The sequence below is a fragment of the Melanerpes formicivorus genome, unplaced genomic scaffold, assembly GCF_026170545.1.
Source record: "Melanerpes formicivorus ecotype bairdi unplaced genomic scaffold, bMelFor1.0.p_v2 SCAF_118, whole genome shotgun sequence".
Lineage (NCBI taxonomy): Eukaryota > Metazoa > Chordata > Aves > Piciformes > Picidae > Melanerpes > Melanerpes formicivorus.
The window spans coordinates 1,399,693-1,413,930 of record NW_027142470.1 but is presented as its reverse complement, the minus strand read 5'-3'; the positions used below and the strand labels follow the sequence as shown (position 1 = coordinate 1,413,930).

At 51.7% G+C, this 14,238-nt stretch overlaps 1 protein-coding gene across 10 annotated transcripts in view; it reads right to left on the bottom strand.

Annotated features, from left to right (window-relative positions):
• Nucleotides 1-14,238, bottom strand: part of HIVEP3 (HIVEP zinc finger 3) — a 409,994-nt gene that overhangs the window by 81,257 nt on the left and 314,499 nt on the right. For all 10 annotated transcript variants that reach the window (XM_068167460.1, XM_068167459.1, XM_068167467.1 and 7 more), the window contains one exon: nt 2,856-8,687. In XM_068167460.1, coding sequence (XP_068023561.1) covers nt 2,856-7,976 — 5,121 coding nt within the window. In that variant the 5' untranslated portion in view covers nt 7,977-8,687. The remainder of the gene's footprint in view (nt 1-2,855; nt 8,688-14,238) is intronic.

The following is a 14,238-nucleotide window of genomic DNA, read 5'->3' as shown; positions in this document are numbered from 1 at the left end:
AGGGACAGTTCTGAACAATAGATTAAAATCATAAAATCACAGAATGGGTTGGGTTGGAAGGGACCTTAAAGATCACCCAGTTCTAACCCTCCCCCATGGGCAGGGATACCTAGCCCAGGTTGTTCAAGGCCTCATCCAACCTGGCCTTGACCACCTCCAGGGAGGGAACCTCCCAGGGCAACCTGTTCCAGTGTCTCACTAGCCTCTCACTGGAAAGAATTTCTTCCTAATCTCCAGTCTAAATCTCCCCTCCTCCAGCTGAAATTCATTCTCTCTTGTTCTAGCACTACAAGCCTTTATAAAAAGTCCCTTCCCCGTTCTCCTGTAGCCTCCTTCTGGACACCCTGCTCATGGCCACATCCAACCTGGCCTTGTAGGAGCTACTCAAAGTCAGAGCACCCCCAGAAGTGCTCTACCCAGGGTGATGACCTTGGGGGGACACAGGGCAACCCCGGTGGAGTTAGGTAAAGAAGAAAATATTTAGGGGAAGTAGCTGGAGCAGGGACAGCTGAAGGTTGGGCTTTCAGCCTTGGATGGGTGCTGCTGCCATGGCAGCTCCTGTGAACTGCATCTTCCTGAGTGCCCAGCCAAGCTCCTGCCTCACCTGTGTCACTTGTAAAATTAAACTGAAGATTTCACTCCCACTGCTCATCTAATCAGAAATTATTTCTCTGCCTGGCATGAGGTCAATTTCCCTCCACTGCCATTAACAATTTGTGCAAAACACACTCCTCTTAGCAGCAGGTATTAATGGTGGATTTGGGCTACACCAGGGTTTTTGTAAGTGAATTTGGCAGGACAAACTCTTACTTTTGCAAATTGGACCATGAAAACATGGGCTTTCACCACCAGTCAGCTCATGGGGTTTTGTCTAAAAGGCTTTTGAGTCTTTTCACAGCATCAGAGAACCACTGAATGCTTTAATTTGGAAGGGGCATTTACCCAGCCCAACCCCTCTGCAGTCAGCAGGGATGTCAGCAACTAGACCTGGTTGCTCAGAGCCCCAAACCACTTCAACCAGAATGATTCCAGGAATAGGACATCTACATGAGGCATCTCTGGGCAACCTGGGACAGGCTCTCAGCACCTTCAGTGTCAAACTTCTTACTTCTCTCCAGTCTGAATCTCCCTCTTTTAGTTTCAAACCATCACTCCTTGTCCTGTCACAACAAGGCCCTGATCAAAACTCTGTCCCCAGCTTTCTCGTTGGCCCCTCTCAGCACTGAAAGGCCACCAGAAGGTCTCCCTGGAGCCTGTTCTTCTCCAGGCTGAACAATCCCAACTGTCTCTGCCTGGCCTCACAGCAGGGCTCCGAACATTGCTGTGGCCTCCTCTGGCCCTGCTCCAAGAGGTCCCTGTCAGTGCTGAGGATTCCAGAGCTGCCCCAGCACTGCAGGGGGGATCTCAGCAGAGCACAGCAGACCAAATGCATGCAGTGAAGTATGTCTTTTGATGACTAAGGGCTGAACCATCCCTGCCTGGAGCTTGAACTTTAGTGAGGGTCTCTCTTTCTGAAGCACACACTGGGTGTGTGTTTTAGCACCATGTCAAAGAGCAAAGCTCAGAGGAGCACAGACACTTCTGCTGGAGAATGACATCAGGGATGGTCTGACTGCATTCTGCTAGGACCCTTCTTAGAAGAGTGCAGAAATCTCAAGCCTTAGTCTGGCTGTTGCACTGCACAGGTAATTATCTGCCCCTGCATCCCTAGAAGTGCAGCCTGTTGGCTTTCTGCAGAAGAATGAGGGAAATGCTGAACAGAAGGAAAAAGATTTATTGAATCAAAGCCACTCCACTGTGTATTTGAAGACATATTTATAAGCAGCAGCTGCAGAAGTGATTATGATAAATTTAACATTCAGACTTCATTCCACGATACAGAAATAAAGTGAATAATCCATCAAATAGAAATTGACTGGAGATGAGTATCAGATGGCAAAAATCTTCTGAGCAAATTCTGTTTGCTAATCTACAGGAGCCCGACCCGGATTAAAGAGATCTGTGTGGTTCAGCATTAACCAAGACAGGCAAAGTCTGCCCTCAAAATGAGACACCTCACGCTAAGCAGCTAGCAGAAGTGTATTACAGACTCTGGCCAACGTCTTTGGTGAGCTCTGCCCCTCTGAAGGCATTTGCCTTGATCCTCTTAACTCCACAGACCAGCTAGAAACTATCCTTAGACACCTGGAAAAGCAGGTGGACAGCTAAGGCTATGAACCGCAGGGCCCAAAGCTCCAGGTCTAACCTACCAAGGCACTTCTCTAGATGCCATTGCACGCCTCCAGGCTTCTTTGGGAGCCTAAAAACCTCTTGCAAATCTCCCTTTAATATTTTTCTTAAACACTTCTAAGCATGCCTCTCCACGTTCATTAAGGTGAGATCAGCAGCTGCACGAGCAGGCAGAATCCCATTTCCCCAAGGTAATCCTCTCTGCATTTAGCACATGCGAAAAGGGAGGGAATTAGAACAGCAATTTAGAGATAGAGATAGGAAAGAAATGGTGAAGCTGCTGGAAATATCCAGGCAAATGCAAATCAGGGCTAATCCTCTGCTGCTGGAGCAGTTCACGGTGTGGTGGTGATTCCTACATGCTCCTTGGATTAACAGGCAAATGGAGAAGGGAGAGGTGGCACATGGCCTCGGTTCAGGCTTGCCTTGCTTTTTGCTTGGGAATGGTTTGGTTACAGTGGGGTTTAGCTGCTTCATTCTAAAAGCTGCACTGAGAACAAATGCAGAGCAAACCGAGGGAGGGATGAGCAAACTCCTATCAGCCTAAGGACAGCAATTCCCCATCCCTCGTACCCCTCTTCCCACGTATCCAAATGGATGAGGAGAAATAGATAGGGTTGCATTACCTCTGTCATTTTTGGCTTCCTGGAGCTGGATGGGACAAGCCTGCCTGCCTCTGGACGTGGAGCAGTAGCCATGGTGTAGGTCTCCTTGCTCACTTTCTGCTTGGACCTCAGGAGGGCCAGGGCTGCTTTAGTGGATATACCTGGAAGGTTAGGATTATACAAGCTGATGCACCAGCTGGCATAGACTGAGGAGCGTCGATCAGCTTGCTGGGTATGATTTGGCTTTATGTAGTTTAAATAGCACCAACTGACATTAGTGGTTGTGTGGAGGCTGGGGAACTGCAGTACCTTCTTCGTGTCTGTACCTTCGCGCGGCTTCATTGCACTGTGAGTGCCCTCAGACAGAGGTGCAGGGCTTGGAGGGTTTGGTGGAGACTGCTCCACTGGTTCTTTGGAGTCTTCCTTCTTCACAGGTTGCAAAGGTGCCTTGCCAAGGAACTGTTTGCCAGAGGGCTGCTTGTACTCTTCCAGTGCCTCAAAACTTGGAGAAGCTGAAGGAGACTCAGCTTGTGGCAAAGTCCTTGGGGTTTCCTTTGGCTCTGACTGCTCTAAGGACAGAGTTGGTGGTGTTTCAACCTCGACCCTGCCTTGGCTTTCTGCAAGAAACTGAGATTTGTCCTGCTTTTTCCCTTCTTCTATTGCACTGGGCGGCTTCACCACTTCCAACTTCTCTTCTGCTTCAGACACTTCCTCCTCTTTTACTCGCTTCTGCTGTTGTGTTTCCATTGTCAGCTCCAAACTACCGGCTGGAGAGAGCATCCTTTTGCTTCCCCCAACTGTTGAAGAGGCTCCTTCCAGCCCGAGGATGCTGTCGGATGGGGAGGTGAGCGGCATGTAGCCTTTGCGTTCCGGTAAGGGTAAGGGCACCCTCAGATACGGGCTCTGAAAAATGCTTCTCTGATCCTCTGTGATCATCTGGGCCAGATCGAAACCTAGGCCATGAACGTCAGCACTGCAGACCAGGGTGCCCTTGGGCTGGCGATCATCGAACTTGGGGAGGACGATAGAAGAGGAACTGCCCTGGGACTGAGTGACCAGGATCTGGGAGAGGGTGGTGTACATGGCGCTGCCGTAGGACGGCATGTTGGTCTGGATGCGGACGGGGACCACCAGCGACACCACTGGCTCTGGCCGGGTAGGGACCACCAGCTGGGATGCAGACACAGACACTGAGGGGCTTGTGGTGCGGGTCAGAGGGTGCAGCCTACTCTCCGAGTCATACTCTGTGCACGGGGATAGCCTGGAGGCTTCCACGGCTGGGAATAAACTGGATTTGATCTGCGGCAAGTGTCCGCCGGCCTCGCCTGGCAGCTGGAGAGCAAACTGAGACTGGAGAGGCAGAAAAAAGGCTGAAGGGATGGGTGAGGAGACTGGGTAATGCACGGGCAGGAAGGAAGGATGCTGCCTGAAGGGCACCTCGGCTGGATGAGACATCAGGGGAGGAGCAATATGAAGTGGGCCTGGGTGGATGAGCGTCTGTGGGAGAGGCAGTGGTGGGGTCTGAAATATGGAAGGAGGAATCTGAGGCATGGTGAACTGAGCAGAGAGGATGTCAGACATGGTGTGTGCAGCAAAGAGCTCTGCAGACTGCCCTGGCTGCGGCAGGAGATGCTGGTAGGGAAAGATAGAAACCTGCGGGGCCATGAAGTGCTTCTCATGCAGCGTTAGCTGTGGGATGGGATGGTGAAACACCTGCAGAGCTTCTGTGTATGGCTGGGTGTACACTGGCTGAGGGCTGTCTTTTGGCTGACTCTTCTCACTTGAGTAAGTACCGTGTGAGGGCAAAGGGGGTGAGGATGTTGGCTGATGAGGCAAACTTGTCGAGGGAGATTTGCTAGAAGAAGGAACCGGATCCTCTGCCTCTGGCCGGCCTGCTGGGCCTGAGTCTGGCTCATGCTCTGGGTGTCTAGTGAGGGATGCTTGCCTGACTAGAAAGCATTTCCTTCTCTCCTGTGGAGCTGAGGAGGCTGAGGGGCCAGGGGTGGAGGCAGGAGTGGATGACAAGCTCCCGTAGTCAAATGATTTACTGCGGGTCTCTGACATCTGGGAAGGATGGGACACGTTGGGGGTCTGCTCAGAGGCAGATCTCCGCATTTCCCTGGAATGGTGGTGGTGGCTTGGTACCATCAACATGTGCGAGCCTGCACCAGGAGGCTTGGGCTGGGGTTCAGAGGGCTGCCCAGAGGACTCTGACTTGCTGTGATCCTCACGCTCCAAGGAGACAGAGTGGCTGGAGCCATGGGACACGCTGCTCTCCTGACTTGGGCTCCGAGTGAGAGACACTGACTCAAAGCTGGACTCCCCAGAGGACTGAGCCATTTCGGCCAGCCGCAGCCTCTTCTTTTTTGGTGGCAGTTTCTCTGCAGGGAGCTGAGAAAGGGTCTGGCTCCTCTGCGGCCACTGGAACTCCTCTGTTTTCTCTGGCTCTTTGGGAGGAGGCTCTGGCTCTGTTTCTGGTCTGTCAGGCTCTTCCGTGACCAGGATCTCTGGGACCTGGATGTTGGGCTGGCGGACCAGCTTGGGCTGCAGGGAGTGAGGCGGTCGGCTGTGCTGGGCTGTTGGCTGGGATGAGTATTGTGACAAGGGTTTGTCTTCTCCTTCCAAGCTGCTCACCTGCTCGATGGAGTCAGACTTCTCAAAGGAGCTTGTGTGCTGGATGACTGAGATCTCCTTTGAGGTCGTTCTTCTCTCTTTGCCCTCTGTGCTCGGAGCAGGTTTGGTGTTCCTGGCGTGGAAGCTGGCAGCGATGTCGGAGGGTGCGGATTTCCCCGGCTCTGCTGGTGACTTCATGGATTCCCGGGCCAGGTTCAAAGCGACATCAGATGATGCTGGGTTTGCAAATTGAGTGCCTGGCCCAGCACTGGAGGAGGGAGTGTCTGACACCTCAAAAGCTGGAGGCTCCTCATCATCACCCAGGCTCTTTTCCTTCCTCCTCTTTCGGAGCGGGGTGAGCTCCAAACTACTCCCCAGCTTGTAATGCATCATCTGTGGCCAGGTGTCAGGATCTGCAGCGCTTTTCTCCGTCTCTGAAGAGGTGTGGGAAGCAGAAGAGCGAGGCTTTGAGAGCTGCAGCTCTGAGCAGTAGTACTTCTTATGGGCTTCATAGTTGTCCCTTTTCTTGTAGCGTGCACCGCAGACGCTGCACTCGTACATGAAGCCTTTGACCTTCGGCCCCTTCCGTGACTTTTTGGTAAGATCGCTTTCCTTGGTTTCAGGCTCCTCAGGAGGCTTGGAAACAGTTTCTTTATTTGCAGAGCTGACCTCCTCCGAGAGATATTCCACTCCCAAAGGCAGCTCAATAGCTGGCTGCCGTTTCAGCATTCGAGGATGGGAGGAAAATGCTTGACTGCGGCTTAAGACTTCAGGCTCCATGATGTGATCATCGAACGAATAGCTACCTCTAAAGGTGTGTGGGGAGCTTATAGTGCATGCAGCAGAAGGCATTGAGTGGCTTCTTAGGAGAGGCACTGTCTCTGTGGCACTGTGGGATTGCTGAAGTGACAACAATGATTGTTCAGGCTTAATTTTTTCCCCGTGGGACGCCAACGCTTTCGATGCCTCCAACTGGCTGCTGGAAGCAGATTTGATATCGAACTGAAACGGTTCTCTGTACACACCAGACTTGGGAGATTCGATGCTGCTGCGTCTCGACAGTGAGCTTCTTCTGGGCTTCACACTGTCTATTTCACTGGTATCTACAACAGCCTCGTTAATGGTAATTAGCTTAGTGATGTGTTCAATGACCTGTGTCCTAGGCACAGACAATGGGACCATGCTGGGCTTCTCCTCAGCAGACAGGTGCGGGAAGCCCTGGGTAGTGTTGGCAGCCAGCGCCGCAGTCCTCTGCCCGATGCGGCCGCACTTCCCGAAGATGATTTCTGCGTAGGATTTGGCGTTGGTGTTGGGAGGGCTGATCTGCTGCTCCGCGCTTTCTGACCGGGAGAAGTAGCCTGACTCGGTGCTGCCCTTGCTGCCGGGGCTCAGGAAAGCTTGCTCGTCGATCACCTTCTTCCGCTCGCTCAAGCGCAGCGCCAGCTTCTGCTTGATGGTGTGGGTATCCTCGGACTTGTGGCTCGCAGTGTGGTCTGAGGAGGGCTCTGCAAACTGGCTGCTGTCCTCCAGAGACTGAGACAGGCTGGAGTGAGACAGCGAGCACCGGTCCTGGCTGGAGCCTTGGCTGCCGCCGCTCAGCAAACTGCTGGACAGCAGGGAGTGCTTCTGCCTGGGGGAGAGCTCTGCTGAGTGGCCTGACATGGCCCCCGTTTCCTCCTCCGAATCCGTGCTCTCACCTTCTGTTGGCTCTTCAAACTCCTCCCCACCAATCCTCTCCATCTCCAAGCTCGAGGGGTACATCTCTGCTCCGATCCCTGAGGCCAGCCCAGCTTTGATGCGATGAGCATGAGATTTCCTATGCTTATACAAATTGCTCTTCGTCTTAAAAGAAAAGCCACATGGAATGCAAGGGTAGGGCCTCTCCCCCGTGTGGGACCTGATGTGTTTCTGGAGCACGCTTGGCTTCGCACAAGGCCTGCTGCAGTACTGGCAAATGTATTTGCCCGGCTTCTGAGGTTTCTTTTCCTTCTTGTGCACTTCCTCAGCTTGCTTTAAGGAAACCTGTGAGGAGCGAGGGATGTAGACCTTCTGAACGGACGGCATGTCCTCGGCAGGAATGATTGGTGAGTGGGAAGGGAGGAGCTGGCTGTGGTGAGGGTGAAGCCCGGGTGACGAGAAGGAGCCAGAAGGACCTGGTCGTACTGGATCAACTAGCTGCCATGTGGGACCTTCGAGGACGTGCTCTGGTTTCCCAGGAGACATGAATGCTGGTGTCAGTGCGTGCTGCTGAAGCTGGGAAACGTGGGGAGGATGTTCAAAAGAGGAAGGCTTAGGTTGCTTCTGATGTCCAGGCTTCTCCTGAGACTCCTCCCTCGGAACAGGCAAAGACCCAGAAAAGTGCTGCTGCGAAATGATATCTCGGAGAGGGGTTCCTTGCGAAGAAGCAGAGCTGCCCTGGTACGTAGTAGTGGATGAAATACTGGCTTGGAAAGCCTCTCCTTTGGGAAGCCTCTTTCTTGGACTCTCCTCAGCCTTTTTTGTGCTCTTCTGGCTTTGTTCAGGATCCATGACCTTAAAAGGGTCTCTGAATGCTATTTCGGGAAGGTTTTGGCAGGCTTCATTTACAAACAATAAAGGTCTCTTCCGTAGATTCCCTGCTTTGCCTGCATTTGCTACGAAGCTGGAGCCACCAGGAAGATGCTTGTTGAGTTCAGATCGGACTAAAGCGTCACTCAGTTGCTATTTGATTCCCCAAAAACAAAACAAAACCAAACCAAACAAAAAAAAAAGGCAAAAAAACAAAACAAAACAAAACACCCCACCACCGTTTCAAGGTCAACAAAGTTCACATTGGTAACACATGACAAAAACTACTTCAAAGAGAGAAAACTTTCCAAAACTTTTAGTCCAAATATTTTCCTTGTGAACTTGGTTAAGGCTTTAAACCTTGCCATTTTTTTTCTTTGTTGGGTTTGTTGGGTTGGGTTTTTTTTTTCCGCTCTCTTTCAGTTGACAGTGGCAAGCCTTCAAAGTCAAGATGCAAACCCTGCAATGTGTCTCTTGTTTGTTATGCAAGCCTTTGAAAACTCGAGCCTTTGGTGCTCATCTCATCCTGAGCTTTTCCTTGTCTCTCTTGGTGGGTGTTTTTTTTTTTCCTTTCCCCCCCTCCCCTGCTTCCTGTGCAAGGAAAACAACACTGAACGGTGTAGGTTCCCCCCTGTGTCTTCCTTCTGTTCCACTTTGGAGTTCAAAAGCCTTGGAAAAGCCTTTCCCACATTTCTGTAATCACAGCCGAAAGAAAACAGACAGAAAACAAAACAAAACAAAACAAAAGGATTACTTACTTTAGCATTGGGGTTCATGGCACTACATGCTGCTACTTCTATAGGGGATGAAGGCAAATATTTGGCACCAAAGGAGTTCAGAGTGACTGATGGAGCAGTGGCCACACACAGGACAGTGCTCCTCATAGTAATCTAAGCAGCCCTGGAACTGGTTGAGCGCTGGAACAGGATGCCCAGGGAGGTGGTTGAGGTCCCGTCCCTGGGGATATTCAAAGTGAAGCTTGACAGGGCTCTGGGCAAACTGATCTACTTGAGGATGTCCCTGCTGAATGCAGAGGATGAGCTTTGGAGGTTCCTTCCTACCTGGGGGATTCTATGATTTTAAATTGCACTTGAGGCCTTAAGGGCATCCAGGAGAGACAGCAGAGCACATAGATCCAGTTTGCTCATTGCACTGAGTCAGAGCTCAGGGCTTGTGCTCAGTTTAACATCCACACACAGCTCTGCAGCAGTAACCAGAGACCATAACTTGAAACAGGGACAGTTCAGAATAATGGATTAAAATCATAAAATCACTAAATGGGTTGGGTTGGAAGGGACCTTAAAGAACATCCAGTTCCAACCCTCCCCCATGGGCAGGGACACCTCCCACCAGCCCAGGTTGCTCAAGGCTCTGGCCAATGTGGGCTTGAACATTTCCAGGGAGGAAGCAGCCACAGCTTCCCTAGGCAGCCTGTTCCAGTGTCTTACTACCTTCACTCTAAAGAATTTCTTCCTCATCTCCAGTCTCAATCTCCCCTCTCCCAGCTCAAAGCCATTGTCCCTCATCCTGGCATTCCCAGCTCTTGCCAAAAGTCTCCTTTTATTGTCTCCTATTTCCATTCAAACCCATTATACAAATCTGCATTTAGCCTTTGTTGGATTGTTAACAGGTCTGTGGGCTGTTACTCATCCAAAGAGTTCTTCTGTCATCTTCATCATTGTCGAAAGTCCCTTCCCAGCTCTTCAGGTACTGGGAGGCTGCTCTATGGTCTCCCCCAGCTCTTCCAGCCTGGCCCCATAGGGGAGGTACTTCCCTATGGTTTCAAACTGGAACTCCTTCTAATCTCAATAGCAGTTGCACATCTCTGAATGGGAATGTATGCCTCCTAAGCTGAAAAGTGTTCTTAAGGGCCTTGAAGTTATATTTCATCACATTTTCAATAAATTATTACACAGCCAGCCTCTCAGATCTCGCTGGGTAACCAGGTCATGGCAGATCTTAACTTACCATTAAGAGTTTTTACAAGGGCTTGTAGTAATGGGAACATCCCAATAAAGATCACAGCATGGATTGGGTTGGAAGGGACCTCAAAGATCATTCAGTTCCAGCCCCCCTGCCATGGGCAGGGACACCTCCCACCAGCCCAGGTTGCTCGAGGCCTCAACCAACCTCATGAGCTTTTATCCTCATGGACCTCATTGAACTTCATTTAGCTTCACCTTCTTTTTCCCCCAAATATAGATCCTGCTCCTCTCCAGCAGGAGTTTCACGTCTTCCCATGACCTGCAGAGCACCTGCACTTGCCTCAGCTTGCTAGAAAAGATGCCTTGTGTTTATGGGCTTGTTGCTATGAAGAGCAATTAATTACATCTTGAAACTCCCTTTTGGAATGTGGTGGCTCCTCAGTGCTGACTAACACCCACAATGGTCTGGGCTAGACTGAGAGCCCTGCACTTCCAGCACAGGACTCACTCAAGATCAAAGTCAGTTGTGGACCTGATTCAGTGTGTTTGCTTTTGGCCAAGATGCTGTTCTCTGCCCCACTCATGACACACCAAGTATATTAACTTGGGTGAAGTGGATTTAAACAAAGACTTCTTCAGCAAGGGCAAAGCAAATGCTGCCTCCCACAAGCTCAAGCACTCACATCCAAGATCTGTCACCTCCAGAACACCTGAGACACATAAATGTTGTGATTTCTCCTATGGGGTCCAAATCCACTCCTACATGTGTCATAAATAGGATTGTGAGGAAGCTTCATGAAATATATACTGGGAGAGAAGTGGCTTGAGAGCAGTCTTGAGAAGAAGGCCTTGCGGGTGTCAGGTGGTGACAAACTCCCCAGCAGCCAGCAGTGGTCACTGGCAGCCCAGCAGGCAGCTGTGTGCTGAGCTGCAGCCAGAGCAGGGAGAGCAGCAGCACAGGGAGGGGATTCTGCCCCTCTGCTCTGCTCTGCTCTGCTCAGACCTCACCTGCAGCACTGCCTCCAGTTCTGGGGCCCCCAGCACAAGAAGGTCATGGAGCTGCTGGAAAGGGTCCAGAGGAGGCCATGAAGATGATCAGAGGCTGGAGAACCTCTGCTTTGGGGACAGGCTGGGAGAGTTTGGGCTGTTCAGCCTGGAGAAGAGAAGGCTCCAGGGAGACCTTAGAGCAGCCATCCAGTACCTGAAGGGGCTCCAGGAGATGTGGGGAGGGACTTTTGCCAAGGGCTGGGAGTGCCAGGATGAGGGACAATGGCTTTGAGCTGGGAGAGAGGTGATTGAGAGTGGAGATGGGGAGAAATTCTTGAGAGTGACGATGGGGAGAGACTGCAACAGGTTGTCCAGGGAGGTTGTGGCTGCCTCCTCCCTGGAGATGTTCAAGGCCAGGTTCAGGCCATCCCCATCCTCCCCTGATGAATACATGGGCCCCAGATGATTTTGTTAGGAACTCTGCACAGCAGTCAACAAACAATGACACCTGCTGCCTACAGCAGTGAGCAATTCCAGCTGGAAATGGCCTTTGGAATGGCAATGGAGAAAGATAATCCTGGTTGAATGCAAGTAATCCAGTGGGAGCTCCTGTGAGGATGGGAGAGTTGGGTTTGTTCAGCCTGGAGAAGAGAAGGCTCCAGGGAGACCTTCTGGTGGCCTTTCAGTGCTTAAAGGAACTGAGCAGAAAGCTGGGGACAGTTTTGAGCAGGGACTGTTATGGCAGGACAAGGGGGGATGGTTTGCACTGAAAGAGGGAAATTCAGAGTGGAGAGAAGGGAGAGAAGTTTAACACTGAGGGTGCTGAAAGCCTGTGCTAGGTTGCCCAGAGAAGTGGGAGATGCCCCATCCCTGGAACCATTCCAAGTCAGGATGTTTGGAGCTCTGAGCAACCTGCTCTAGCTGCAGATGTCCCTGCTGGCTGCAGGGGGCTTGGACTGGGTGAGGTTTAAAGGCCCCTTCCAACCCAAACCATTCTGTCATTCTGTGACTGTAATACATGGAGGTAGTCCCAGGCACTGAGGGGCCAACCTCAAGCTTGGTTATCTCTTCCTCAAACCTTTCAGGACTTAGGTGAGGTTTCGGGTTGGAAGAAGCTGTCTGCTTGGGCCTCACTGCAGGAATTCATTTCAGCCTTAATAAAGTCATTCAAAATAGCAGCAATGGGGACTTTCCAACAGAGCTTTTCTAGGCATTTACTTCTCAAGCTTTAGGGGAAAATCCTCTTCCCATGAAAATCAGCAGGAATGTTGCCATTGATCTCTTCCATCAGGGTGGAGACCTTGTCTCCACCACAGGCTCATGCCCACTCCATTGAATTTCAAGTGAAACCCTAAGAAATCATCTCTGTGTGGAACTGAGAGCTGCAGTCCCCACTTCTAGGGCCTGTGCTTTGCATTCAGCCACAGACATGCAGTGCTAGCAGCTGCAAGCCATGTGCCACAAAACCCATGTGGCTTTTTGCCCTTGAAAGGTTTGCTGCTGGGGTGCCAATGCCCTGTGCTGCTGTGCTGAGCTGTGCTGCTGTGCTGAGCTCTGCTCCTGTGCTGGGCTCTGCTCCTGTGCTGGGCTCTGCTCCTGTGCTGGGCTCTGCTGTGCTACAGAGAGCCAAATGAAAGTGAGAGGCAAACACAGGAGAGGCAGAAACCAGGCGAGAATCACAGCCTGCATCAGGCTGGAAGGGACCCTCAAAGGTCATCTTGTCCAACCCCCCTGCAGCCAGCAGGGACACCTCCAACTAGAGCAGGCAGCACAGGGCCACAGCAAGTCTGACCTTGAGTGTCTCCAGGGATGGGGCCTCCACCACATCTCTGGGCAACCCGTTCCAGGGTTTCACCACTCTCGTTGTCAAGAACTTCCTCCTGATGTCCAAATTGAGAGGCTTCTCAGGTCATGAGGAGGAGGAGGAGGAGAGGAAAGTGAAAGCAAAAGTTGCCTCTTCTGAGAAACCCCTGGGAGCGCTGGGAAGGGGTCATGAATATGACAAGGCTGAAGTCTGAAGAGAGACTCTGACTGAGGGAAAGAGAACAGAAACTGGAAGGAAAATGAGGAAGAAAGAGTAGGGGTTCCTGTCTGTTAGTCCCAAGGGATTTCCCTAAGGAGCCAGGGGAAGCTGCCTGTGCAGAGGAGCTCTGGGAGGGCTGCCCCTTGCCAGCCCCCTCCTCTCTGATACCTGCAGGTATCATCATCAGGCAACAGAGAGCAGGGGGAACAAAGTCTCTCAGGGAATGACAGAATGGTTTGGGTGGGAAGGGACCTTTCAAGCTCACCTAGTCCAACCCCCTGCAGTCATCAGGAACATCTGCAGCTAGAGCAGGTTGCTCAGAGCCCCAGAATATCTGACATGGAATGGTTCCAGGAGTGGGCAGCTCCCACCTCTCTGGGCAACCTGGCACAGGCTCTCAGCACCCTCAGTGCTAAACTTTTCTCCAGTCTGAATCTCCCTCTTTTAGTTTCAAACCATCCCCTCTTGTCCTGTCACCACAGGCCCTGCTCAAAACTCTGTCCCCAGCTTTCTGACCAGCCCTTTAAGCACTGAAAGGCCACCAGAAGGTCTCCCTGGAGCCTTCTCTTCTCCAGGCTGAGCAATCCCAACTCTCCCTGCCTGGCCTCACATCAGAGGGCTTCCAGCCCTCCCAGCATTGCTGTGGCCTCCTCTGGTCCTGCTCCAAGAGGTCCCTGTCTGTGCTGAGGACCCCAGAGCTGCCCCAGCACTGCAGGAGGGGGCCTCAGCAGAGTGCAGCAGAGTGCCCCTGGTGCCCACAATGCTGGGGATCAGTGCAGGACAGGCTGGGCTTGTGTCCAGCTTATGTCCAGCCAGGCACCAGACAAGCTCTTTACCACTGGATTTGGGACTGATACCCCCTATAAGTGGTAGAAGAAATGCTGCAGGTTGCACCTGACACCTGAGTCCTGGGTGGGAAGATGACTGGAAAGACATTTGAGGGCATCAGGACTTTGTTTCCATTTTGGTTGGCCTCCAGAACCCTTTCAAGTGACATGTGGCAAACGGCAGTGCCTGGTTTTCTGTCACTTGCCTTTTGTTTCCAGGACACTGAAACATCTTGTTCAAGGGGATCCTTAAAACCCTGTTGGTGGCAAGACTGCTGCCTGCAGTACTCCAGCAGATGGAAGGATTTGCTCTGTTGTTTGGCCCTGTCCCAGCCAGATGGAGATCCAGGGTGACCAGTGGGGAGCTCTCACATCTGTGCCCTTTCTAATGCTGTTCCAAGCATAACAGCAGTGTCTTCTACACACCAGCTTCTGGCCTGGTTCTCAGGATGCCAGGCTTATGTCAGAATCACAGAATTGTC